General features: G+C 42.9%; 1 protein-coding gene across 4 annotated transcripts in view; it reads left to right on the top strand.

Annotated features, from left to right (window-relative positions):
- The window catches only part of LOC124121049 (carbonic anhydrase-related protein 10-like), a 132,993-nt gene that overhangs the window by 68,871 nt on the left and 36,140 nt on the right, over positions 1 to 27,982 (top strand). For all 4 annotated transcript variants that reach the window (XM_046483994.2, XM_046483995.2, XM_046483997.2 and 1 more), the window contains exons 2-3: positions 6,879 to 6,923; positions 24,568 to 24,704. In XM_046483994.2, the coding sequence (XP_046339950.1) occupies positions 6,879 to 6,923; positions 24,568 to 24,704 (182 nt within the window). The remainder of the gene's footprint in view (positions 1 to 6,878; positions 6,924 to 24,567; positions 24,705 to 27,982) is intronic.

The raw sequence follows: 27,982 nt of genomic DNA on the forward strand, positions 1-27,982 counted from the left end.
TAAGACATACACCGCTGCTATTCCTGCCTCAATATATACACCGCTGCCATTCCTGCCTCAAGACATACTGCCCTGCCATTCTTGCCTGAAGACATACACCACTGCCATTACTGCCTCAAGACATACACCGCTGCCATTCCTGCCTCAAGACATACACCACTGCCATTCCTACCTCAAGACATACACCGCTGCCATTCTTGCCTGAAGACATACACTGCTGCTATTCCTGCCTCAAGACATACACTACTGCCATTCCTGCCTCAAGACATACACCGCTGCTATTCCTGCCTCAAGACACACACTACTGCCATTCCTGCCTCAAGACATACACGGCTGCCATTCCTGCCTCAAGACATACACGCTGCTATTCCTGCCTCAAGACATACACTGCTGCCATTCTTGCCTCAAGACATACACCGCTGCTATTCCTGCCTCAAGACATAAACCGCTGCTATTCCTGCCTCAAGATATACACCTCTGCTATTCCTGCCTCAAGACATACATTGCTGCCATTCCTGCCTCAAGACATACACTGCTGTTATTCCTGCCTCAAGGCTTACACCGCTGTCATTCCTGCCTCAAGACATACACCGCTGCCATTCCTGCCTCAAAACATACACCTCAAGAGATACACCACTGCTATTCCTGCCTCAAGACACACACCGCTGCCATTCCTGCCTCAAGACATACACCGCTGCCATTCCTGCCTCAAAACATACACCTCAAGAGATACACCACTGCTATTCCTGCCTCAAGACATACACCGCTGCCATCCTGCCTCAAGACACACACCGCTGCCATTCCTGCCTCAAGACATACACCGCTACCATTCCTGCCTCAAGACATACACCGCTGCCATTCCTGCCTCAAAACATACACCTCAAGAGATACAACACTGCTATTCCTGCCTCAAGACATACACCACTGCCATTCCTGCCTCAAGACATACACTGCTGCCATCCTGCCTCAAAACATACACCTCAAGAGATACACCACTGCTATTCCTGCCTCAAGACATACACCGCTGCCATTCCTGCCTCAAGGCATACACCACTGCCATTCCTGCCTGAAGACATACACTGCTGCCATTCCTGCCTCAAGACATACACTGCTGCCATTCCTGCCTCAAGACATACACCGCTGCCATTCCTGCTTAAAGACATACACCACTGCCATTCCTGCCTCAAGACATACACTGCTGCCATCCTGCCCTAGGATATACACCCAAGACATACACCACTGCTATTCTTGCCTCAGGACACATACGTCTCTGATCTATGGTTTCAATACATGCACCAACACCACTTTTGCTTCAAGACATACACCAACGCCTCTGGTCTTTGACTTCAAGAAATACCACCGTAACTGATTTCTGTCGTTAAGACATACACCAACACCCCTAATGTGCTTCCAGATATTTAGGACAAACAAGACTGTCAATCGTGATTCAAGACATAAACAACGCCAATCATAATTCAGGAAAAACACCAACGGTCCCCTGAAGATTCCGGGTAAGAATTGGTCTTCAGCAACCCATGCTTGTCGTAAGAGGCGACTAACGGGATCGGGTGGTCAGGTTCGCTGACTTGGGTGATGCCTGTCATCGTATACCAATTGGGTGGATCGATGCTCATGATGTCAACCACTGGATTGTGTGGTCCGGGTTTGATTATTTACAGACCGTCGTCATATAGCTGGAATATTGCTGAGTGCGGCGTTAAACAACAAACATAAGAAAAGAAAGGAAGAATACATCACCGCTGTTTCAAATCGTGTAGCCACACCACTGCGTCAAATCACACAACGCCACTGCGGCTCAACGACATCCACCAACGTCTCCTATTTCCCATGATGTAATGCAGGCATTCAGAAAATACAGCGAGTGATGTCGACCCATCTCGGATATCAAGAGAAGTTCAACACCCTATCTGATCTTGCATCAGCATGATGACCGGCAGTCTATGAACTTGAATCCTCGTCATCTCCTACTCGGACCCCCCAAATGATCCTGTCGATGTCATAACAGTACTCACTCCAGCTTCCACAACTTTGATCACTTGTGTTTAATCATTACGATTTTTAGGTCCCATCTAAATCCCCTGTCATCGCGCAAAAATAAATCTCATAGTCAAGTTAACCTGATCCGATAAAACGGGCCTGTCTAAGGGTGTTAATTTCCCAAGGGCCACAGTAAGTCTATTGAAATTTGGTCGAGGAGCCGTGAATGGCTTTGAAGTGGTAATTGATAGAATATTTACCAGGTTTATGCCACTTGGTAGAATTCCGTGACAGAAGTCTTTTTCGTCCCAAGTTTAGGGCCTAACCAACAAGGCGTCTCATAGGACGGTCGTTAGGCGTGAAAAGACCACTATATACAACCTTATAGCATCAATCTTATTATTTCGGGCCATTGATGCCAAGAAAAGTAATGGTCCCCCATAGAGGACTCGTTTCGTATCTAGTTTTCCACATAGAAATCGAACCAATCGAATGTTGAACCAAAGTTGATCCAGAAATTGTTTTGATGACTGTGATACTTCGTTGGTACGAAATTCACCTGGTCGATATTTCGTCTCACGTTTTGAAACTTTTTGCCTGCAGAAGCCTTATAAGCATAATGATCTTATTAGCATAATGATAAAAAAACGGATAAGTCTATATATTTTACCACGGTTTCTATTAATTTACAGACATTGAATTACATTCGACTCTATATATTTGTTAACGTCGTTTACTAAACACATTCAAGCCGAAACAAACGCTAAGCCATTATGGCGCCACTCATAGTGAAAGACATGTATTTCATGTCATATAAAACATTTTAATACGTAATCTATATTATTGTTCATAAAAGATTAAAGAATGTCATTAAGGTAGTCATTCCTTGGCCGAGGTATCTACCACAAGTGATATATTTATAAAGCCTTAAATGTAGATACAGAGAAAGTAACAAATAGGAATGCAAATATTTAGATGTCATGACGTCAAAATTACATTTTATCCTTTTATTAGGTAATAATGCTTGGAAACTTGCATGGTATTACATTTGAAGGTCACGTGCAAAAGCGTACTTCCGTCTACGAGGGCGGTTGGGGTTGAGGGGTGGAGCTTTATGATTCTTAGATTGTTGTCATTCAACATCGTAATTGCCTCAGTAAACGGGTTATTAATAACCAGACCGGCAATTAATTGATAATTCCAAATGGCACCCTGCATCAGAAGGTGACAAATTTCATCACGCTTACTGGCGAACGAGATACTCATTTCTACACCTCAGTGATCCGGTTCTATTAATACTTCACAAAGTGACACCAGAGGGCGCTGACAGTAATAAGGATGACCTTGGGCGCCACCTATCGGCGATGGCGATCCTTGCATGATCAATAGCCGTGGGGACAGAGAGGTCCAGTAATGCTAGGCGTTAAATATAGATTAGTAATCGCATTATACCCGACTTGTCACACGGCCGTGCGCAGACCCTAGTCGGACGCTAGTTACCGAACCTTACATTTCCTTCTAGCAGGATTGGTTACAGTAAATATCGTATCGCCATACTATATCAGCTCGGCTATTCCTACAAACTGTATATCGACTTTCTCAAATTATACCGTAAGAATATATTATAAAGCCGTGAAACATATACACCTGGTTGCTAACAGAAATAACACACATCCTTGAAAGATAAACGGTTGGTTGGTTAAAGAATATAAGTTTATCTCTACCACTGTCGTCAATGTTAAAGTGTCCACGTATCCAAGTCAGCGCCAGGATCTCTTCAAAATCTGTGGAACCGGCCCTTGTTGGTTACATGGAGATACGATATAGGCATGTCATATGTAGACCTGGTTGGTTACAGAAATAACATACAATCTTGAAACATGAAGAGCTGGTTGTGTAATGTAAACATTTTTAGCGCCGCTCTGTGGAAAGTCAATGTTAAACTATCCAATTTGGCGCAACATCTCTTCAAAGGGTGTGGAACCGGTCCTTGTTGATTACAGAGATACGATATAGGCATGTATATCGTAGCCCTGGTTGTTCATACAAAAACGATACAGCCAAGTTGAATTCTATTTGGATCCAATTGGTCACAAAACAAAACATGATATTTTTTTGTCCAAGGTGTCATAAAAAATGCGATATGGCCATGTTGCGGAAAGACAAGGTTGGCTACTCACATACAGTAAACTACGGTTATAACGAACACGCTTATAACGAACTGACGGATATAACGAACTTACTTTTTTGGTCCCGACTACTTGCTGTAGTTATGTTGTATATATGCTTATAACGAACTACGGTTATAACGAACTAAAATTAGTAGTCCCTTTGAGTTCGTTATAACCGTAGTTTACTGTACAATTTAGCCACGTTATGTAAAGACCCGTTGGGTAACGATAAGTACATTTATGCTGTGTCAAACATGATGGTCCGACCAGTGCTACCACAGCGATACATGTAAGCATCCACGTCATTGACCAGGGTGAGGTGAGGTGAAATTGGGTTTAACGTCGCGTCCAAGATTATTGCACTTATATAGCGACGTGCATGCACGTGTATGTGTGTGTGTGGCTGCTTGTACTAGTCCGGACTGATGCCGATTTATAGTGCTAGCTCACTGAGATACCATGCCGCAGTTTAACATGAATACCCCACTCAGACACAGTATACTGACTCCGAGCCGACCAGTCCTTGTTTTAGCCCCTTAATGCCGAGCGCCAGACAGGGTAACAACAAGTACAATCTGTTAACGTCTTTTTGTATGACGCGGCCCGGGATCGAACCCTGGACCTTCCGCTCTCCGGGCGGACGCTCTACCACTAGACCACGGAGGCGGTCCATTGACCAGGGTAACCTTCACACTGTTATATATAAACCAAACCGTAAACGACATTTATTCCAAAAATGTCTGAACCTACTGAAATTATCTATCGTTAATTACAAGTATAAATGGCTACTTCTTACGCAACATCCTGCCTGCATATTATCTAAAAAACACGTGCCACTTAACACTATCCATCATTTGACTCAAACGTGCTTTTTTAAAGGTCGCTCTTGTTAAACACCACCTAGGTATAGGGGTTGTAAAATATGTAATGATTATCCTGTACCGTCTCCCGTCAGAAAACACGTGATATATTGTACGAACCTCCTTATCAATATAAGTAGACTGCTTAAATAACTCTGCAGGGAGAACATCCATACAGTGTCCATTCCAATGACATTTATCATTTTAGAACGCTCAGCTTCCAGGATGACGGATTTATCATCCTCCAAATTCCAGGAACTCCGGTGCGTGCATGACTGTAAAGAAGTGTTAAGAAAGTGGAAGAATCACGTTTATCAACTTGAATTGGGAAAACTATTCCTCATATAGAAATGTCCCTTTCCTGCACTGATAAATCAAAGAGTACGAGTCTTTAAACACCAAAAATGCCTGTAGTGAGTGAGTGAGTTTGGTTTAACGCCGCTTTTAACAGTTTTCCAGTTATATCAGGGCGTGTCAGCTTAATATAGGACAAAAACCCGAAGTGATGCAGGTCTCAGACGTTTATCACTTCGGTGAAACCCACGAGCACGGGTATGGTGCTGACAAACCTAGAAGAATAATCGGGGCGAACCGCGATTCGAACCAACAATCATTGGTTTCTGGCGTGCCCAAGGGACGCAACTCTGCACAGCGAATCGTTGCGCCTTAGACGACTGGGCCACCCGTGCCCTCCAGAATGCCTGTCGGGCAGGACACCTGGTACCATCACTGATTTTTCAGTGGTCCATTCATATGATTTTCACCGCAAGTTTGCCTTTTAGGCTGAATCGAATCTGTTTCGTTGGATAATCGAGACTGGTTATTCTCAGGCGTTGACGTTGCATATTTAGATGTGTGTGTTAGCAATAGTTTATCGGTAGGAATTTATAGTTTCATTGTAAGGAGTTTGGTTCATATATTTTTATGTATTAATCCATTAACGACCTGATTTAAATGTACTGGTCGCCAATTGTGTGTTAAACAGTTAAACCTAACTCAGTATAAAACTGTGGTATCAATCCTGCCTTTAAAATGGCCCGGGTGACACAGGTGCTGCATTTCGCTATAGACATTACTGCCACGCTGTTATAAAACTAATATGCTCTTTAACCCAACCCAACTCACTAACTCACTCATCACACAGAAATATCATATCCATTTGTTCAAAGTATCCATATTTTCTAACTCACTCACACACTCACATAAATGCCCCAGTGAGAGAATTGGATTGTAAGACCAAATGTAAGAAATATATGGACATTTCTTAATCATAAATTGAAAGTGACATTATTTGAAATATGACCATCACACGATATAAATCAGGAATACTTTCAACGGCTTTTCCATTGAACGATTCCGACAACATAATAAGCATGTGTTTATGAGTGAGTGAATTGGGAGTGTTTATGAGTGAGTGAGTTAGGTAAAACACGGCTTTTAACAGCATTCCAGTTATATCAGGGCGTGTCACCTTGATGTGGGAGAAAAATCCCGAAGTGATACAGGACGGTGACCACCTTGGTGAAACCAACGAGTACGGGTATGGTGCTGATAAACCTAGAAACATATTCGGGGCGAACCGGGATTCGAACCTACAATCATACATTTCTGGAATGCAGAAGGGGGGCACCCTTAGACTGGGCCATCAGTGCCCCCATGTGTTTATGAATCCACATCAGTTAGTGATTATGCCAGCAGCTCTTGTACGTGTTATTTAAGCATGGACATTAGTGTAGAACAGAGTGGTAACATGGTACTACCTGTTAGTATTAATTTGTAGATAGCTCTTCTCAACAGCGAGGTGGACTGTCCATACGCATTGAATAACTGTTGTTTTTTCTCTTCACAGATACATCTATATGGGAGGACTGGTGGTCCTACGAGGGCATATCCGGTAAGAGATACTCCATAACCGTACTCAAAATTTTGCACTCGTGTAAACCATACACAAAATGTCAGGTGTACAAGTAGCAAGCCACAGTTCCATACTTACATTCACGACTAGAGATGCCAGCCAAATACGTACGATGCCACATTTTTCACATGTGTATTAGCCACAAAACGAATACCAACCGGACGAGTACCTAGAGTCTACATTTACAACAAGAAATAAAAGCGACAAAACGCATATTCATTAGAAATCAGATTGTACGATTCCGACTATATCATGTTTTTTTGATTGACTACCAAATTTTGATGATACCAGGAGTTCGCGAAAAGGCCATACCGGTTGCATCCGTCACAAAGACATGCAAAGGCAAGTCAATTGTTCACCTGAAAAAACACGGGAACATATGCTACAAGTCAAAATAGGAAATTGCATCAGACATCATTTTAGGCACTTCAAATTTGGAAATGTCCACAAAGTGTCTTTCGTACAACGTTTTGATGGCTTTACTGAGGCCTTGAAAGTTGTAACCCTGACCAAACAATTTTGTCTCTGATCAAATTTGGAAATGTCCTCCGCAGGTACATATTTACCATGAAACTTTTTGAAAGTTTCACTGAAGCATTAAATGTTGTAACCTTCCTCAAACATCTTCTGAGCAAGTGGCGATGACATTCTTTGAAGTCTTGGTAGAAAGAGCATGCTCGTTTGTATCTCAAAAGTTGTGAAATGAAAACGCTGGAGCTGCTTGAATATTGCTCGACATGAAGGGAAGTTGGCTATTGGAATGTTGAAGTCATCCCTCTTGTCATCTCATTCTTGACCATCATTCGTTACCCAAAACACAACCGTAAACGGCTTGACTTCCTTCTGATCCACTGGTGATGATATCAGGGACGATTATTTTGTTGCCAGGTTCATAGACATTTAAAAAAACAAAACGTGGAAATTACGTCAAAGTCACTATTTATTTTAGGAATGCCAAGATATGAGTTTACTCCTCCCATGTGTTTCGTATTGTAAATATCATAACAATCTGAGGAAATCATAATTAGTCTGTTCCTCATTTCCCTCATACACCAAAGACCCTGCACCCACACCCGCACCCACACCCTCACATACACCCACATTCGCACAGCCACACCTTCACCAACAACTATATAGACACACACCCACACCCACACCCACACCCACACCCACACCCACACAACCCACACACGCACAGCCCCACCTTCACCCACAACTACATAGACCCCACACCCACACCCACACCCACACCCACACCCACACCCTCACATACACCCATACACGCACAGCCACACCTTCACCCACAACTACATAGACACCCACCCACACCCACTCCTACATCCCAACCCTCACGCACACCTACACCTACACACGCACAGCCACACCCCACACCCACCCACCCACCCCCACCTTCACCTACAACTACATACACACACACACAACCACACGCACACACATACGACCGCACCCACATCCACCCCCACTCACACAGCCACAACTACACACACACACACACACACACACACACACACACACACACACACACACACACACACTTTACACTTTAAGTAGCCATTAAACTTTAATATAATTATTAAAAAGACAAAACACTATCATTATATAACGATAATAGGATACATATTTTAACCGATTGTGACGTTTGATGGGGCGTAGATAGGAACACAACATAATAAGACTTGAAAGACTGAATTCACAAGAATAATCCTTTGTGCAATGGTAGCAGCACCAGTGATCTATCTGGTTTTGTGAACACCCTACAGTACAGTTGATACTCGTTTTCATCAATATCACATTCCCTTCCTAACAAAGCAGTAAAATATTACGTCTAGCCGTTTGTCATTAATTCAAATGTCAATCCGTTCGGATCAACAGTCGATGTATCGTTACAAGCACCGAATAATACCAATATGACATATGTAAGTCAACTTATAGGACTTCAGGGAGTAATAATCCAGATTTATGAGTCGTTACTAGATACATGAAATATGTATCAGTTTTCAATTTGTAACTTACTCCATATGGGATTTGATGGCGTTAAGTCGCTATTTAATCTCATATGAAAGGAGATCCTCGTAATAGTATACAGCAGAATAATAATGGAGTACATCAGTGCATTGAGACTTAACTGGACGCTATGGGAGACCAAATACCAAGTACTGAATAACGACTGGGCTCAGGATTGAGTAAACAACGAGAAGTCATGAAACACAATCAATAGAACTTATTACGAACATGATATGAGGTGTAGATAAACCGTAGATTCCTGTGTTTGGGGGACAAGATACTGTTCAAATGTTGCAATCCGAACACGGGCGACTGATTGGTTTACTTCTCACAGTGACTGGTATTAATAAGATGTAATATAAATTTCTGAAATATTTTCAGAATTTCTTATACCAGAGGTCTCTGATGGCTGTTTATTTTTAGAAGTGGAATAGATTCGTCTAGCTGTATCCCTGAGCTTAGTTCATCAACTTCAAATATGAAATTAGAAAATGACGTCTTCACGTCAATCCGCGGCAAGATCAAGAGTGTGTCAGATGTGGCCACCATTACTGTACTACTGCTACTACTACTACTACTACTACTACTACTACTACTACTACTACTATTATTTTTTTTATTATTATTATTATTGGGGCGGTCGGGTAGCCTAGTGGTTAAAGCGTTCGCTCGTCACGCCGGAGAACCGGGTTCGATTCCCGACATGGGTACAGTATGTGAAGCCCATTTCTTGTGTTCCCCGCCGTGATATTGCTGGAATATTGCTAAAAGCGGCGTAAAACCGTACTCACTCACTCACTCACTACTTTTATAATAACTACTACTGCTACTATTACTACTACTACTACCACTACCACCACTACCACCACTACTACCACTACTTCTGCTACTGCTGCTGCTGCTACAACTACTACACTTATTACTACTGCTACTGCTACTTCTATGACTACTGCTACTGCTACTACTATGACTACTACTACTGCTACTAGTACCATAACTATTTGGTTTTGGTCTCTGATTCCCAGCTTCTGGTTCATGATCGCCAGTTTCTTGTTGTGGTCCCTGGTCCCCAGAGTCTGGTCTCTGATCTCCAGTATCTGGTTCTGATCCCTGGTCCCCAATCCCTGGTCCCTGATCTCCAGTATCTGGTTCTGATCCCTGATCCCCAATCTCTGGTCCCTGATCTCCAGTTTCTGGTTCTGATCCCTGGTCCCCAACCCCTGGTCTCTTATCTCCAGTATCTGGTTCTGATCCCTGATCCCCAATCTCTGGTCCCTGATCTCCAGTATCTGGTTCTGATCCTTGGTCCCCAATCCCTGGTCTCTTATCTCCAGTATCTGGTTCTGATCCCTGGTCCCCAAACTCTGGTCCCTGATCTCCAGTATCTGGTTCTGATCCCTGGTCCCCAATCCCTGGTCTCTTATCTCCAGTATCTGGTTCTGATCCCTGATCCCCAATCTCTGGTCCCTGATCTCCAGTTTCTGGTTCTGATCCCTGGTCCCCAACCCCTGGTCTCTTATCTCCAGTATCTGGTTCTGATCCCTGATCCCCAATCTCTGGTCCCTGATCTCCAGTATCTGGTTCTGATCCCTGGTCCCCAATCCCTGGTCTCTTATCTCCAGTATCTGGTTCTGATCCCTGGCCCCCAAACTCTGGTCTCTCATCTCCAGTATCTGGTTCTGATCCCTGGTCCCCAAACTCTGGTCCCTGATCTCCAGTATCTGGTTCTGATCCCTGGTCCCCAATCCCTGGTCTCTTATCTCCAGTTTCTGGTTCTGATCCCTGGTCCCCAATCTGTGGTCCCTGATCTCCAGATTCTTGTTCAGGTCCCTAGTTCCACAGTTTCTGGTCCCCGATTTCTGGTTTCTGGTCCCCGATCTCAGATCCCTGGCCCTACACTCCCAAAGGTAGTTGATCATGGGGTGGACACACACCCTCCAGGGGAAATATATTTCAGATAGACACAAATTATACGACGGTATTCGGGGGTACCTGTCAAACACCGTTAAGCTGGATCGGACTTTTTTCTATGAAAACACATTACTGGTTTAACGAGTCTCGAGTAACATCCCCTGAATATATGCAATCGTTCGGTTCCGTGGCGTGGCGTCAAGGTAGACTAGGCCGCTAGATCTTTGATCTTGTGATAAAATGTAAATTGGAAATTAGTGAGTATACTATTAATGACATCGGTCATATTTCACCCTGACGAACGTAACATCATAAGTTCTGTCAACGAGAGATAGCTGCTTATGAATTACGAAAGTCGATAGATATAACAAAACAGTTTATGCATCCCGTGAACGAGTGGAGGAAATGCAATGCATTCATAACGCCATATATAGCATTTTGTGAATGATAATATCTTTTGAAAGCAGACGATTATTGCCTAACGCGACGATTAATGTTTGATACGGAAAGTTTCGTGACAGTAGGACAATAGATATTAAGTCACTACTGCAAGTATGGAGAATTTATTTATTTTTCGGAATCTACTAACCCGTCATCATTTCCATGAAAACATTATAAATAGGGTCCAAAGAAGAAATCCATTTTGGAACGAGTTTCGTTCACGTGACTGTCACATAACACTCAAAACCAAGGGGAATAATCACCCTCTGATTAGTTGTTGAAAGTGTTTCTGTTGTTAGATTCCCAAATTTAAACACTATCTTAACCCAGAAGTCTGTACGTAAAAGAACCTAGTGTCAACCAACAAACAACTAACAAGCGGTATACAATCAACAATTGTATTACAAAAAATAACTAGGTTTACAAATCAATACAAATTACTGCACAGCAGTTACAATGGCAGTACACAACAGAGTGGTAGTACAATATTCAATAGCATTAACAAATATGGTGGCAGTGGTCAGTGTCAAATATAAAATACAGTGGTGATAGTAGAAGTCAGTGATAATAACATGTCTTCACCAAGCAGCGCCAAAGGACAAGCTTCCGCGATGAACTCGGAGGAGAATCAGGGATGATGAGTGATTCTCACATGCAAGCTGGTTTCGAAGCGATGAAAAGCGTGAGAGGCGAAATGTGTGAGATATATGTAAACACGCTCCTCCTACAGCCTAACAAGCTACTGAAAGTTTCTTAACCGTGCCCTCACCAGTCTAGCAGCACTAGAACATTACAGAACTTTCCATGTGTTTCTATAACATACTATCACCGTCCGCGGTATACCAAACCGGAAGTTTACACACCACACTAGGTCCAAATATAGTAACTTCTGACGACTAATCACTGTCCAAACACAATGCAATGAGCGTCTACCGAATCTCAACAGAAACAATTACAATCATTGTCAAACATCAAAATACACTGTCATATAACACTGTGTGGTTTTAATCTACAAAGCAAAGTGTATAATCAATGCATTAGACATACAATAAGCTGACTTCAAACTGTGCTGCCTTGTAAAACGCGTTAGCAGCATCCCTGTATTATTACTACTCCGGGTCTGCTGAAACAGTGAAATATGTAACATCACACAGATAATGTGATAGGCAGAAATGTTTATAAGTATTTTACATATTCTGTCAAAGGCCGCTATACATATAGTGACAATGATAAAATCCATAAAGACCTACTCAGTATAAATAAATCAGTTCAGTATTATGTAAACGTGGGATTGGTCCTGTATTTTATTACAGATTATTAGAGGTATCGCCCTTGCGGGTGAACCGACACCCAAGGGGTCACTATAAATTGATTTGCTGTTTGTAACATCGTTTCAACATTTAGTATTGTGTTCAGGGCAATGCCAGAACGATTGTATATATTATGTAGATTGAGTATATTCAATTACTTATGAATGCAATCAACCCAATAGCCAGGAGACGAACCACAATGCAAGCAGTAGACACATAAGCTATACCTATTCTATCTGTAACAGTTTTGAACTGTAATGGATTCGGTGTTTTGTTGTGGCGTTACGCGATTTTCAACCATATTTCAAGGCATCAAGAATGAGATTAGGACATTTAACGAATAGAAGGAATATTTCCAAGGCCCCGGACCTTGCAGATCAGATTAGCCGTCAGGATAGCCCATCTGACTTGGCAATCTTGAAAAGCACAACTTATGAATGGAGGTTCAAACTCAGAATATCAGCTAAATATGTGCTGTTGACACAGCACAACAGACTCATATAACAGTCTCTTGACTCCAGCAAAGTCACGAATGGCGCAAAATTGTTCAAATGGCCATTTTGTCCGCAATGTTGTTGAGAAACGATCAAATACAGCTTGCAGTCGATATGAATCAGTTGATGGCATGTTTTGACGTAACGCTGCTTAATGGTGAGACAAACTCCTTCATTTTTGTCTACTTTTGTATATTGACACTATGACAATAGGCCCATTGTGGGAGATGATTGACATGCATGTATCTGATCGATTCATTTTATCGAAAAGTAATCCCGTAGATTGAATTGCATCGAGAACATACGCAAACCGTCTCAATATCCGTGCCGCGACTTTCCTCGCGTGAGCAAGGCCTGTTTCACATAGGGGAGGTTATCGATAATGCCGTTTGTGATTGACACACTCACACTGAGATCTGATAGATTTTGACGCTCCATTGAACATGGTGCAATGAAGCGTCCTCGGTTGATGGAGTTAAACAAGTGTCTACAACACCGAGAGTACAGCGAGAAATGATGTGTTACACCGAGACCTTCAAACAAAGCATCAGAACTTAGTTGAAAACATCGCTTTTCTATTTAACAACATGTTTTTTCGTAATGATGACGTTATGTACTGGTCGGGAGTTCATTGTCGTGATTTTCGTGTCAGTGTATTGCGGTTTATCGGCAAACATTCTCGTGATAAACGCTCCTTACCATATGCGGCAGAATTTTATGATGGTCTGAAGCTCAATTTCAGTTGAGTTTTTGCTTTCATTCTGCAGCAGATCAAAGGACCAAATATCATTATCGAATGATTGGAAGGGTCGTGCGCTTTCGTTGTAAGCTACACGTAACAATATGTTGAGAGAACAGGTTATTTTCTCTGTATGGTTCAGTGGAGATGGTATTGCACAACTGTTAGGGAAACATGAAATGCTGTCATCAATTGTTGTATTTGTTGAGAATAGAGTTTTAGACCTTTCAGCGAGGATATTGAAAATATATGTATGCACTCACATGCTGCCACAAATGATCAGGATATCATATATTCATGGTATCACATCTGTCCCCTGTGAAGATCCGGGTTAGAATTCCCAGCCCCCACCTGTCGTAAGAGGCGACTAACGGGATCGGGTGGTCAGGCTCGCTGACTTGGGTGATGCATGTCATCGTATCCCAATGGCGTCGATCGATGCTCATGATGTCTCACTGGATTGACTTAATTATTTACAAGCCGCCGTCATATAGCTGGAATATTGCTGAGTGCGGCGTCAAAAAACAAACAACAAGAATAATATCTGTCGAAAAATATGTTAAAATGTATTTCTCTGATAATTGTACTCCTCTGACTTCTCGGCGCCTCGGATAAAATAGAAAATATCAAAATCACACATATGACACCAACCAGCATGATTATTGACTAATGTTATGACACACCATGGACGGTAATAAAGAGAATTAGGTTACGAACCCACGAATCCTTAAGGCGCAATAGGCCACTGTGTACACTATGGGAGCACGTCAATGTTATACACGAATGAACATCACAGATATTTTGCATTTAATATCCTTTAAATTATCCTCAAATAATCGTGTGCCATATGTACATCGAAGACTGAGTGAGTGTTTTTTGTCACTGCTTTGAACAGTATTTCAGTTATGTCACAGCTCGCCAGCTTAATGTTGCAGAAAAATGATACAGTTCTTAGAAGTTTACAGGACTTCGGGGAAACTATCAAACACGAGTATTGTGTTAACAAACCTAGAAAGATTATAAGGGCGAATGGGGATTCGAAACAACGATCATAGGTTTCTAGCACGCCCAACGGACCCATATTTATGGAAACCTTTAAGGGACATTACAAATTGCGTGGCCTTTGACAACCTCCCCTCACCCCGTGCTACATCAACCACACCCAGTTATTATGATGCCGTGTGGGGATTCCGGGTAAGAATGGGTCCCATGTACCCCCGCTTGTCGTAAAATAATCAGATGATGCACGTCATCGTGCCTCGATGGTGTATCGTTGCTCATGCCTTCAGGGGCGGGGCGGTAGCCTAGTGGTTAAAGCGTTCGCTCGTCGTACCGAAGACCCGGGTTCAATTCCCTCATGGGTAGAATCTGTGAAGCCCATTTCTGGTGTCCCCCGCAGTGATATTGCTGGAATATTGCTAAAGCGGGGTAAAACCACTCTTTCACTGACTCACGCCTTCAGTAAGTCATCTGTCTGATCCGACCCGTGGAGATCCAGACTAGAACCCATGCTTTCCGTAAAAGGTCCCTATGCTTGTCGTAAGAGGCGACTAACGGGATCTGGTGGCCAGGCTCGCTGACTTGGTTGGTGCATGTCATCGTATCCCAATTACGTGGATCAATGCTCAGGATGTCGATCACTGGATTGTCTGGTCCAGACTCGATTATTTACAGACCGACGCCATATAGGTGGAATATACTGCGGCGTTAACAACAACAAACAAACATCTGTCTGATCATGATCCAGGCTCGAATATTTACAGCATTCAGCAACAGTCTCTCAAATAAACATTATTGAGATGCATCAGAAGTGTTCCATCAGATAGATTTTATCCTCCGCCCCCCAAAAAATGAGAAATCGTGGGGAGATAGGATAACGGCCTCTACCACGCATCTGCAACTGTTTTCAACCCATCACACACACCATGAACATGCCAATATAATACCTTTGGCTCGTTTGGTATTGAAGTTGGTGAATATTCCCTGTCAGGTGGTATCGGATTCTCAGCGCACCTCATTGAACAGTTTGTGAAGGGTAAATGAGGCGACGAGGACGTTGGAGGAGACCAGAAATTGCGTTTCAAGATCAAGGCTTCAAATCAACAAAGTTTGAGTTACAATACGACGGTTGAGCTATCGTAAATGATTGGATAAAGAGATGAGATGGAATTTACTGCAGCGAAAAACCTACATGTGTATGCATAAAACACGTGCACGCTATGACAGATTCGATATCATCGACGTGGCACCCGGAATCTGAACTTAGCGTTTTCTTGTGAGAGAAAAAACGAAATAAAACAAATAAAAATAACATAAATCAATTATTCACTGCGTTCCTGCAAGTATACATTCATCTTCCATGTGCTTGGCATTTCAAAACGTTTTTGTTTGACTTTTTTAGGTGTCAAAAAGAATAAAATTAATTCGATGTTTTTAAGGGCACTTCATTGTTGTGTAACCTCGGTACTCCCACAATCCTCTCTTAGCGTAACACTTCCGGCTCCAGCTGCTGAATTCATCACTAAACGTTGCCATATTAATCTTGAATTGTAAATCTCAACATTTCAATATCTTTAAAAGAAAACCGACCATTTTCACGGGTTAATAGTCTTTTCCGTTGACAGATTGCTAATTCAAAGGTACCAAAATACACGTAGGAGAATAAGCAGCATCCACAAAAAGCGCTGTCAAAGCAGCTCCTTGCACTCCTGACTGAATAAAGCAATAGCGCTGTTCAATAAAATGCATTTGGAACACACGAGTCCCCCAAAGTTGTCACTTTGACGGAGATCGTGAAGGGCCATTGTTCCGACCGAGGACACATTGATGCAGGTCATATTTTCTAATGCAGTGCTTTTTATGCTCGATATTTCCCTGCTGTCAATTATTGACCGGTGTGGATAGTGACAGTTTCATGCTGTCGGGGCAAACGTGTGAACATGGTTGGGAGTTAAAATCACTGAATGAAATTTATGACTGGCTTTGAGCTAGTAGCGCTGAGAATGAGGGGATTTGGCGGAAAATAGGATGCGCTGCGTTCAGCTGCAGATGAATACAAACCTGTTCTCCCCTAAGCCACGACGTCAGTGGCTCATAGGGCCCTCAGAAAATTAACAATTGATGCTGATTAGTCTAGTAGTTACTCGAATTATTTGTTTTATAGACAATTGTATCTTTGAAACTCCAAGGGTTTCTAACTATCAATCAAATATCGACTTATCTTGAGTAGCGGGATGACGAGGATGTGTGCGCCATTTGTATGGAATTTAAACATTTTGGGTAATTACATTGCCATTGTGCGGAGGAGGAAGTTTTGCCCACTTGAAATGTCAAATATTTAAGGACGAAAACTTTGTAATAATGGTATGACAATTATCATATGGTCGACAACGAGTCATTTTAATTTCTTACACTTGTCACTTTTATACTTCTGAAATGTCGAAATTACACAAAACTGGGTAAATGTGCGAAAGAAATATCAATCCATGTGCAAGACCTCGAGGTGAATTGTTTACCATATGTATCTGCTAAGATGTGAGGTGAGGTGAAATTGGGTTTAACGTCGCGTCCAAGATTATTGCACTTATATAGCGACGTGCATGTACGTGTGTGTGTTTGTGTGGCTGCTTGTACTAGTCTGGACTGATGCTGATTTATAGTGCTAGCTCACTGGGATACCATGCCGCAGTTTAACATGAATACCCCACTCAGACACAGTATAATGACTCCGAGCCAACCAGTCCTTGTTTTAGCCCCTTTATGCCGAGGGCCAGACAGGGTAACAACAAGTACCGTCTTTTAACGTCTTTCGGTATTACGCGGCCGGGGATCAAACCCCGGACCTTCCTCTCCGGGCGGACGCTCTACCACTAGACCACGGAGGCGGTCGTATCTACTACAAAAAACAGCTTGGGTCAAACACAATCTTAAAACACATATCCTCCCTGAAAACCTCTACAATCAGCCTTCACGACACACTTCAGCCCTACGTATACATCTAGAGTCGTTTTAGGTCCAAAACATAAACGTGTTGATAATAGTCATGACAGTTGCTTATTTCTCAAATTATTCAAATCTACATGATGTGAGCAAACATGGACCTTTGACATACCTGATGCTTCCAATCTTCCTGAGGCAAGGGAGTTAACTTACTGTAAAAGTCCAGTTTCCACCCTTGCCGAATTAGACTGAATTTTCTGGGCTTGATCGTAGCGCGACCAGTGGCTATTACGAGCTATGTCCCTTCTAGGTACCTTCTATTGACCAATCAGATTCCATCTCTCATATCACTTGCATTTGCTTCAAACAATATGGGGGCGGTCGGGTAGCCTAGTGGTTAACGCGTTCGCTCGCCACGCCGAAGACCCGGGTTTGATTCCCGACTTGGGTACAATGTGTGAAGCCCATTTCTGGTGTCCCCCGCCGTGATATTGCTGGAATATTGCTAAAAGCGGCGTAAAACCATACTCACTCACTCACTCACTCAAACAATATGGCGGCACCAAGGCAAAACGATCTGATCGATAAGCAAGATCTATGTTGTAATAAAAGGTGTCTTACCCCGTGAAGTGGATCTTATCACTTGAGCACCTTTATTAAAAACATGAAAATATTTCCAATATATCTGTCGACGCCCAGTTGACGGTACGCCTGCTTTGCAAATCCTGGAGTCGACCGAAATCTGCACGTTGAACTCCATGTTGTTTACGACCCCGATGTCTAGTTAGTTACGCGATTTTGATTGGCCAATGCATAGACTCGTTAGTCCAGCCAAAACGTAACTCGGGAAACCAAACCTAGTTCGGCAAGGGTGGATATTGGACTTCTATGGTCAAATAACGCCCTTGCCTCGGGAAGATGGAACCTTCCACAAGCAACTACATATCACGAAAATAACCAATTGAGTTTGTGGTACCAATGTTGCCAGTCCTGCAAGTGTAGATCGGGCGATGAGCTAGCCTTGTGGTTTAAGCGTTCGCTCGTCACGCAGAAGACCCGGGTTCGATTCTCGAGTGAGTGAGTACGAATTTTCGCTGCTTTTAGCAATATTCCAGCAATTTCACGGGGGTGAACACCAGAAATGGGTTTGATACAGTGTACCCTTGTGGGGAGCGAACTCGGGGTTTCGGCATGACGAGCGAACGGTTGAACCACTAGGCTTCTATACCCACCTACTCCTCACTTACTAAAGCGGATAACAGTATCAGAAGGCTGTTGTTAAAAGAATGCCAACAGAGATGTTCACCGGCTGTTATGGCGTCTCTAATAAAGGGACATCACCAAGTCCTCCCCGTTGACGGTGAATCTCAACCGTACATAAATTGGACCAAGTTCGATCCCCGCTCGGTAATTCACCTTTTACATAAAAAATAATGTCAAAGACAAAATTCATCATCATGAAATATTTTAGTCGGAAAGAAGTTAAATATGGTTCCGATAAATGGTCGAAAGGTAAACGTCGTATTTTCAATTCAAGTGAATTTGGCGAAATATTTCTTTTATTTTCAAAACATATCTTCCTGTTTCATTCTTCTTTATATAACACTGAGTTCATGTTGAATTTGATGGCTAAAACCAACAACGTCTCCTTATATAAGATTGAGTTCATGTCAATTTGATGGCTAGAACAACAACGTCTCCTTATATAACACTGAGTTCATGTTGAATTTGATGGCATGAACCAACAAAGTCTACTCATGACACTGAGTTAATGTTGAATTTGAAGGCTAGAACAAACAATGCCTTCTTATATGACACTGAATTCATGTGAATTTGATGGCTAGAACCAACAACGTCTCCTTTGACTTTTACAAACTAACGATGGATATTTTTCGTTACCAAATGCAAATACAAACATTGTGAGACGACCGTTCCGTTTCACACTTGCAGTACCAAAGTCTCCATATTCTGAACGGTTCCACGGGGACACTAAATCCCCTTTTGGCAAAGTGCAACGTGGTTCGAACTCACTCCTCACGGTTTCCTAGCACTCTGCTGACAACACCTCTGCCCACTCAACCACTAGAGACCTGACATTATGTTCCAAGCACACACGGTCTTCCCACTGAGTGCATATATCACTCTCACCACAACCGTCAACAGGGACGGTGACATAATACATCGAGAAAACATCCATTTTTGCAGCTATAAAAACGCCCAGTAATTGTGACAGGTCAGTAATCCTGCAGCTGAGCCGTGGCTGTTGACATTCAAAACCTTTACGAATCCTGACTGCATGAATTTTTCTTCAATGGCTCTCCTCTTATTAAGTACTGGGAGCGACTCGACTCTTTACCACCTCGCTCCTATGGGGCGTTCCCAACACGCACCGTCAACTGGGGACGTCTTCAACACCCCTCCGTCTCCAGGCCGCGTCAGCCTGAGTGTATGCAACATCATGTCCCATAACAAAAACTAATTCCGACTGCTAAGGGAGGTATCCCCTTTTAATTATTAAGTTGCCCCTCGCGGCGTTCTCTACCCTGCCTTTGAACGCAGACCGGCGTTGATTAGGGTGATTATGAGATGAGAGGCTCTTCTCAATGCAAGCCACTGCATCAATGCTTGGTATATTGCATAATGACGTGACAGGCGCCTGGTAAGGCACTGGAGTATGCCAAGGCAAGTAATACGATAGTCGACTCTATCTCTTTGCCAAACCTTTGGCATTTTATTTGAAAGGTCAATTGCATTTTTATACGTAAAAATATTTCCAAGATTCGAGATTCTGATCACTACTGATGTTACGTTTAGCTCGTATGACAACAGTACACATCGATATGAATAAGTTTAGATATTTCATCGTTATTTAACATCGTTAAAAATACATACCAACAAACTTGAACTTTTAAATCATGGAAAATGCTTGATATATAATTTTTAATTTGACAGTAAAGATTTCCCTTTTTTTTAAACAGAAAATAAATGAAACGCGTTTCATGAAGATAACGATTCTTGAATAATGACGATTTTTTAGGACGCGTTTGACAATTTCAAAAGTTGTGGACTAAACTGATTTGTTTCTAGTAGAAAAAGATGCAAGCAGTTACACAAACAGGCATGGTATGATTTATATGAAGTCAGAAATTATAAGGTGAGTGTGAGTGAGTATGATTTTACGCCGCCTTTAGCAATATTCCAGCAATATCACGGCGGGGGACACCATAAATGGGCTTCACACATTGTACCCATGTCGGGAATCGAACCCGGGTCTTCGGCGTGACGAGCGAACGCTTTAAATTGTAAGGACAACCTTTGGTAGCATCAACAGTATTACATTAAATTATTCCGTCATCTAAGCTAGATAATGTCAGTGTAGAGAAACAACGACACGGTTTCACCGAAGTGTTTCTGAGTGAGAATCTTTTATATAGATACTATTAGCGTGTTAAATCCAATTCTATGTCTTTCGATCAGACCTCTATTCGCCTCAGGCGTATATATGATGAAGGCTTTTAGTTATTCGACTTTCAGACTGACGAACTTGAATGTCTGACGCGCGAATACACCGCCAAGTACTGTATGGAATACCCTTTCCACATGTCGCATCACTTTTGCAGGACGTTGCTGCTATCAAAGCTCCTCAGTAACATGTCATGTGTGTGACATTATTGTTAAGGTCTCTGTGTCAAATCATTTTTATGTTATCTTATTAGTTGGGTTCCTGTGGGAAATTGATTTCACCTGAAATCACAAATAAAGATATTAAGAAAAAATATCAAATCTCTACGCAATCACTATCAACGTTTCTTTATGAAATCAATAAAGATTCAATAATGAAATCAATAGCAGAGTTACTACAATTATGGAATAAATTCTGAATGATATCCAAAGTATACTACTCAACATTAGCAAAGGATCACACCTTTGACTAAAGACAACCTTTTGTCCTTAAAACATTAAACGGGGGCACGGGTGACCCAGTCGTCTAAGGCGCCGCGATTCGTTGTGCAGAGTTGCGTCCCTTGGGCACGCCAGAAACCTATGATTGTGGGTTCGAATCCCGGTTCGCCCAAATTATGTTTCTAGGTTTGTCAGCACCATACCCCTGCTCGTGGGTTTCACCGAAGTGGTAAACGTCTGAGACCTGCATCACTTGGGGCTTTCCTCCTACATTAAGCTGACACGCCGTGATATAACTGGAATACTGTTAAAAGCGGCGTTAAACCCAACTCACGCACTCACTAAAACATTAAACATCAACGTCAGAGAATAACCAGTCACGATTATCTGCCTGAACAGATTCCATTAGGCGCAAAAGGCAAATTAGCGGTGAAAATAATAGAAATGGATCACTGAAAATCAGTGATGACACCATGTGTTCCAGAGAAAAGGGTAAGCATGTCCTGCCCTACCGGTAGAACCTACACTCACACAATTTGCGTAGAGCTAAGCTAAGGACAACAAAGGACAATATCCAAGGAAGGAAGTCTTTTGTATTTGGAGCGGTATTCATTTCTGACAGATTGATGCACAGGCGAATTATTTCTTATGCATTGTAAACAGGCAACAAATCAAAGTTAAGTGTCATATATCGCCATTGCCACCTTTGAATTAAAACCGAAGCTACCTTTTTCCTCATGTCGAAAGATTGGTCTAATTTTAAGAGGTTGTTTATCGATGCATGTAATCATTTCTGAAGAATGCGTATGCGGCCAATCTTAAAAGAAAATAAAGAACATGATCTTCAACGTGAAGAAGTTGACCCCTATTAAAGTTATAGCAATGATGGCGACCCCCTCTGCCGGAACTACACATTGCGAGTCCAAGTCCTGGTATAGCCAATATAACGTGCCGAGGTCTTTATTAACGCCCTTCCCGCGGAAACAGTCACTACCGTGGGAGAAGAGAAAGAACGCAATATTGAACGACTATCAGGTCTGTAGAGGCGCGAGGAATATATATCATTGCAATCTAATTAGCCACTTTACAATCAGTCGGCCACAAGGCCAGATCTCTGCGAGCCGAACACTTCCCTCCAGCCGGACTGGTTCGTTCTGTTACCATGCATTAGAAAGGTGCTTTCCTGGAATGTTTTTTATCAGCGTTAACTGCGGTTTGGGTATATTTTTCCAGATAGCATCTCTGTGAAATTGCATTGTTCAATACGAGATAATGAGCTCTATTCGGCATCATACAAGAGTATTATCTGAAGCATGACGGGTAGGATTTAGGACCTTTGTCTCAGGGTTAGAGTGGGTTTGGTGAATAAAGGTTTATTGAAAATCTAAGGGCCAATCAAATAGAGCCCTCAAGATAAAGAAACGAGAAATAAATATTAAACCACATAATACACGGCGTGCTGCTATAGCATCTATGACATTGATGAAATTCCCTGGTTTCTATGAGGTTAATGACACTCGGTGTATTAAATAACTTTGATGACCTCAAGTTTTTCAATAAAGTTACTGCCTCCCGGTATTTTGCAATCCCGATTGTCGACACCAGTGTTATTTTAACATTAAACGCGCCGGGTTTTAACAATAACTATAAGTGGTGAAAGTGTTCGCTAGTCAGAGCTCAATTCCGGGTTCGATTCCTAACATATGTACATAGAGTTGCCGACGTGTATGCGTTTCTCTACTTGAACGACTTATCCATTCAGCCACTAGTTACTCACACTATCAATCTCTGAACCACTTATCTACTTATCCACTTCTATCATTCTTCACCATCTCTGTCACCAATCCCCTTATGCAGTATCTGACCAACACCCGATCACCCAGTCAGCTTTTCAGCTCATCCCCCAGTAAACCGCGCACCCAGCTATTAACTCCACAGTTTATTCATTTACCTTCCACCCAGTTAACAACCACTCACTCACGACCCACGCACAAAGCAAGTCTCTCAACCTCTCACGACACAATCAGCCACTCGCCCACTCGCCCACCACCCACCATCCAGTCACCCAGTCCATTCATCCCCTTACCACCATCCAGTCACCCAGTCCATTCATCCCCTTGCCAACCATCCAGTCACCCAGTCCATTCATCCCCTTGCCAACCATCCAGTCACCCAGTCCATTCATCCCCTTGCCAACCGTCCAGTCACCCAGTCCATTCATCCCCTTGCCAACCATCCAGTCACCCAGTCCATTCATCCCCTTGCCAACCACCCAGTCATCAAGTCATCCAGTCATCCAGTCCAGCCATCCCCTTGCCAACCATCCAGTCATCCAGTCTATTCATACCCTTACCCACCATCCAGTCACCAAGTCCATTCACCCCCTTGCCCACCACCCAGTCATCCAGTCCATTCATCCCCTTGCCAACCATCCAGTCACCCAGTCCATTCACCCCCTTGCCCACCACCCAGTCATCCAATCAATCCATCCCCTTGCCAACAACCCAGTCATCAAGTCATCCAGTCCAGCCAATCCCTTGCCAACCATTCAGTCATCAAGTCATCCATCCCCTTGCCCACCATCCAGTCACCCAGTCACCCAGTCATCCAGTCATCCAGTCCAGCCATCGCCTTGCCCACCATCCAGTCATCCAGTCATCCAGTCATCCAGTCCAGCCATCCCCTTTTCAAACCATCCAGTCAACTAGGTATCATGTCCATTCATACCCTTGCCCACCATCCAGTCACCCAGTCACCCAGTCACCCAGTCCATTCATCCCCTTGCCCACCCTCCACACCTCCAATCGATCCAATCACTTACCCTCCACACCCCCACTGATCTACCGCCTCTACTGTTCCAGGTCCAGGGTACTGGGGACTCCTGAACATCGACTGGACTCTGTGTAATAAAGGCAGGAATCAATCTCCTATCAACATTGACCCGAAGACCTTGCTGTTTGACCCCAGCCTCGGACCAATAGTCATAGAAGGAGACCGGGTAAGTAATAAGAACATCGGCACGATTCCCCGTGTCTTATTAAGCATGCCACCTCAAGTCACGTAGTTTCGTTCAGATTAATTTGGTTTGCAGTAGCGCAAAAATTATACACGCTGTGATATTTGCTGTAATTTTGTGCATACAAGATACGTTCCAATATAGTTTTGTTCCAGCCACCGCATCAGACGCCGAGTCTGCATGGTTTTCATCTTTATGTAATTAAGACAACTTCCCCAGCAAAGTCCTTGTTTAATATAAGAAGAATAAACCCTGAAGCGTGTTTCTTGTATTTCATCATGTTTTATCGGCATTCGAATTGATTTCCTACAGACACTGAGCTGGTGTTATAAGCGCACGTGCGATTCTTGAAACCAAATCTTGATAACAGCACTGGGTGGGGATCGCTATATTTGATCAGAAGTTTGTAATACAGCCAGTGGGATATGTATGGCTGAACAGAACTCTCCAGTACAGGGTCAGAGAGACATATAATTGTACAGAACTCTCTAGTACAGGGTCAGAGAGACATATAATTGTACATAACTCTCCAGTACAGGGTCAGAGAGACATATAATTGAATAGAACTCTCCAGTACAGGGTCAGAGAGACATATAATTGTACAGAACTCTCCAGTACAGGGTCAGAGAGACATATAATTGTACAGAACTCTCCAGTACAGGGTCAGAGAAACATATAATTGTACAGAACTCTCCAGTACAGGGTCAGAGAGACATATAATTGTACAGAACTCTCCAGTACAGGGTCAGAGAGACATATAATTGAACAGAACTCTCCAGTACAGGGTCAGAGAGACATCTAATTGTACAGAACTCTCCAGTACAGGGTCAGAGAGACATCTAATTGTACAGAACCCTCCAGTACAGGGTCAGAGAAACATATAATTGTACAAAACACTCCAGTACAGGGTCAGAGAGACATCTAATTGAACAGAACTCTCCAGTACAGGGTCAGAGAGGCATTTAATTGTACAAAACACTCCAGTACAGGGTCAGAGAGACATCTAATTGTACAGAACTCTCTAGTACAGGATCAGAGAGACAAAGCTGTACAGTACTCTGAAGTACAGGGTCAGAGAGAGTTATACAGTACTCTGAAGCACTGGCAAGAGTGACAGACACCTGAAGAGAACTTGTCAGGGAGTTATCTATTGCTGAACAGAACACTGAAGTACGGTTTCACCGTGACACACATAAGATTCCACAGAAATCCCTTGTACGTGATGAGAGAAACACATACAATTTAACAGAACTGTGAACTACAGGGTCATGATCAAGGAGATATATATATAACTGAACATAACTCGGAGGCACAGGGTCAGAGTGACACTTGCATGTGTACAGATCTCTCTAGTGCAGGGTCAGAGTGACACATGCATGTGTACAGATCTCTCTAGTGCAGGGTCAGAGAGACGCATGAAGTTGTACAGACCTCTCTACTGCAGGGTCAGAGAGACGCATAAAGTTGTACAAATCTCTCTAGTGCAGGGTCAGAGAGACGCATAAAGTTGTACAGATCTCCTAAGTGCAGGGTCAGCGAGACGCATAAAGTTGTACAGATCTCCTTAGTGCAGGGTCAGAGAGACGCATAAAGTTGTACAGATCTCTCAGGTACAGGGTCAGCGAGACGCACAAAGTAAACAGATCTCTCAGGTACAGGGTCAGCGAGACGCATAAAGTTGTACAGATCTCTCAGGTACAGGGTCAGCGAGACGCACAAAGTAGACAGATCTCTCAGGTACAGGGTCATAGAGACGCATAAAGTTGTACAGATCTCTCAGGTACAGGGTCAGCGAGACGCATAAAGTTGTACAGATCTCTCAGGTACAGGGTCAGCGAGACGCATAAAGTTGTACAGATCTCTCAGGTACAGGGTCAGCGAGACGCATAAAGTTGTACAGATCTTTCAGGTACAGGGTCAGAGAGACGCATAAAGTTGTACAGATCTCTCAGGTACAGGGTCAGAGAGACGCATAAAGTTGTACAGATCTCTCAGGTACAGGGTCAGAGAGACGCATAAAGTTGTACAGATCTCTCAGGTACAGGGTCAGAGAGACGCATAAAGTTGTACAGATCTCTCAGGTACAGGGTCAGAGAGACGCATAAAGTTGTACAGATCTCTCAGGTACAGGGCCAGAGAGACGCACCACGTTGTACAGGGACCGGGAGACATATAAGTGAAGCAGTAGTCTGTACACGGTAGGCGGTTTTGTCAATGATTGATTATGATCTTCAATGCAGAGTGAGTGGAGACGTATGGGCGAACAACGTCTCAATGCAGGTTTGAGGGTGAAATGAATGGTTGACCACAACTCCCGTGTAGATTGAAAAGTGTTCGGTTTCAGTTAATGGAAACGTTATGTCACACAGAAACATTGAAAGAAAACAGCAAAGAAATCCACTTAAGAAACGTGTAACAAAAATTGGAGCCGAGATTGCCTGATTCCCAAGAGAAATGAATAACAATTACCAATGACAAAATGACAAATACCGTGACAGTATCTCTAAAAAATATTCTCCCGACATATCCAATCGTATCCCCAGGGGCGGCATTAGAAGGCTCTAAGACAATGCTTGATGCAGACGTTGTGAACAGGGATGGGAAATCAACTTCTTAAACGGTTTCTTCATCTGTGGAGGCTTTGGGTTAGAAAGTTAGAGGCATGTACATCAATTCTTTGAAACAATACAAGCAATCAAATTAATCTGCTGATTTCTCAGTAAAACATTAGAATCGTAATTCTTAATGGATACACGCTGAAGACCCGGGTTCGATTCCCGACATGGGTACAATGTGTGAAGCCCATTTCTGGTGTCCACCGCCGTGATTTTGCTGGAATATTTCTAAAAGCGGCGTAAAACCATACTCACTCACTCACTCTTAATGGATACGTGTCTTGGGGATAGTCTCATACATATTGCATCTTCCCTGGGATCCAGGGATGTGGATGGGAAGTAAGGTGGCGTGAGGAAGAGGGTAAGGTAAGCATGCGGTTCACGACTCGGCCCTCCGCTCTGGGACTGCTATCAGGGGCGTTCTGTTTGAAGGGGTGTACGAGAGACGCTTTAAAGGGCAAGAGTTCTTTTTAATGGATATTCATATATTCAGTTCCTATCGAGAAATACATGGTCCATGTCTAACTATCTTAATGTCTATCTTGTAAACACCCTAGTCCCATCATAATAGAGCTTCCTCTCTCATCAACGCCCTCCAGCTACCTTCCCCTTCTTTCAACAATCTCCCCAGTCCCCCACCCTCCA

Source organism: Haliotis rufescens, unplaced genomic scaffold (genome assembly GCF_023055435.1).
Source record: "Haliotis rufescens isolate VD_foot unplaced genomic scaffold, xgHalRufe1.0.p SCAF_7, whole genome shotgun sequence".
NCBI lineage: Eukaryota > Metazoa > Mollusca > Gastropoda > Lepetellida > Haliotidae > Haliotis > Haliotis rufescens.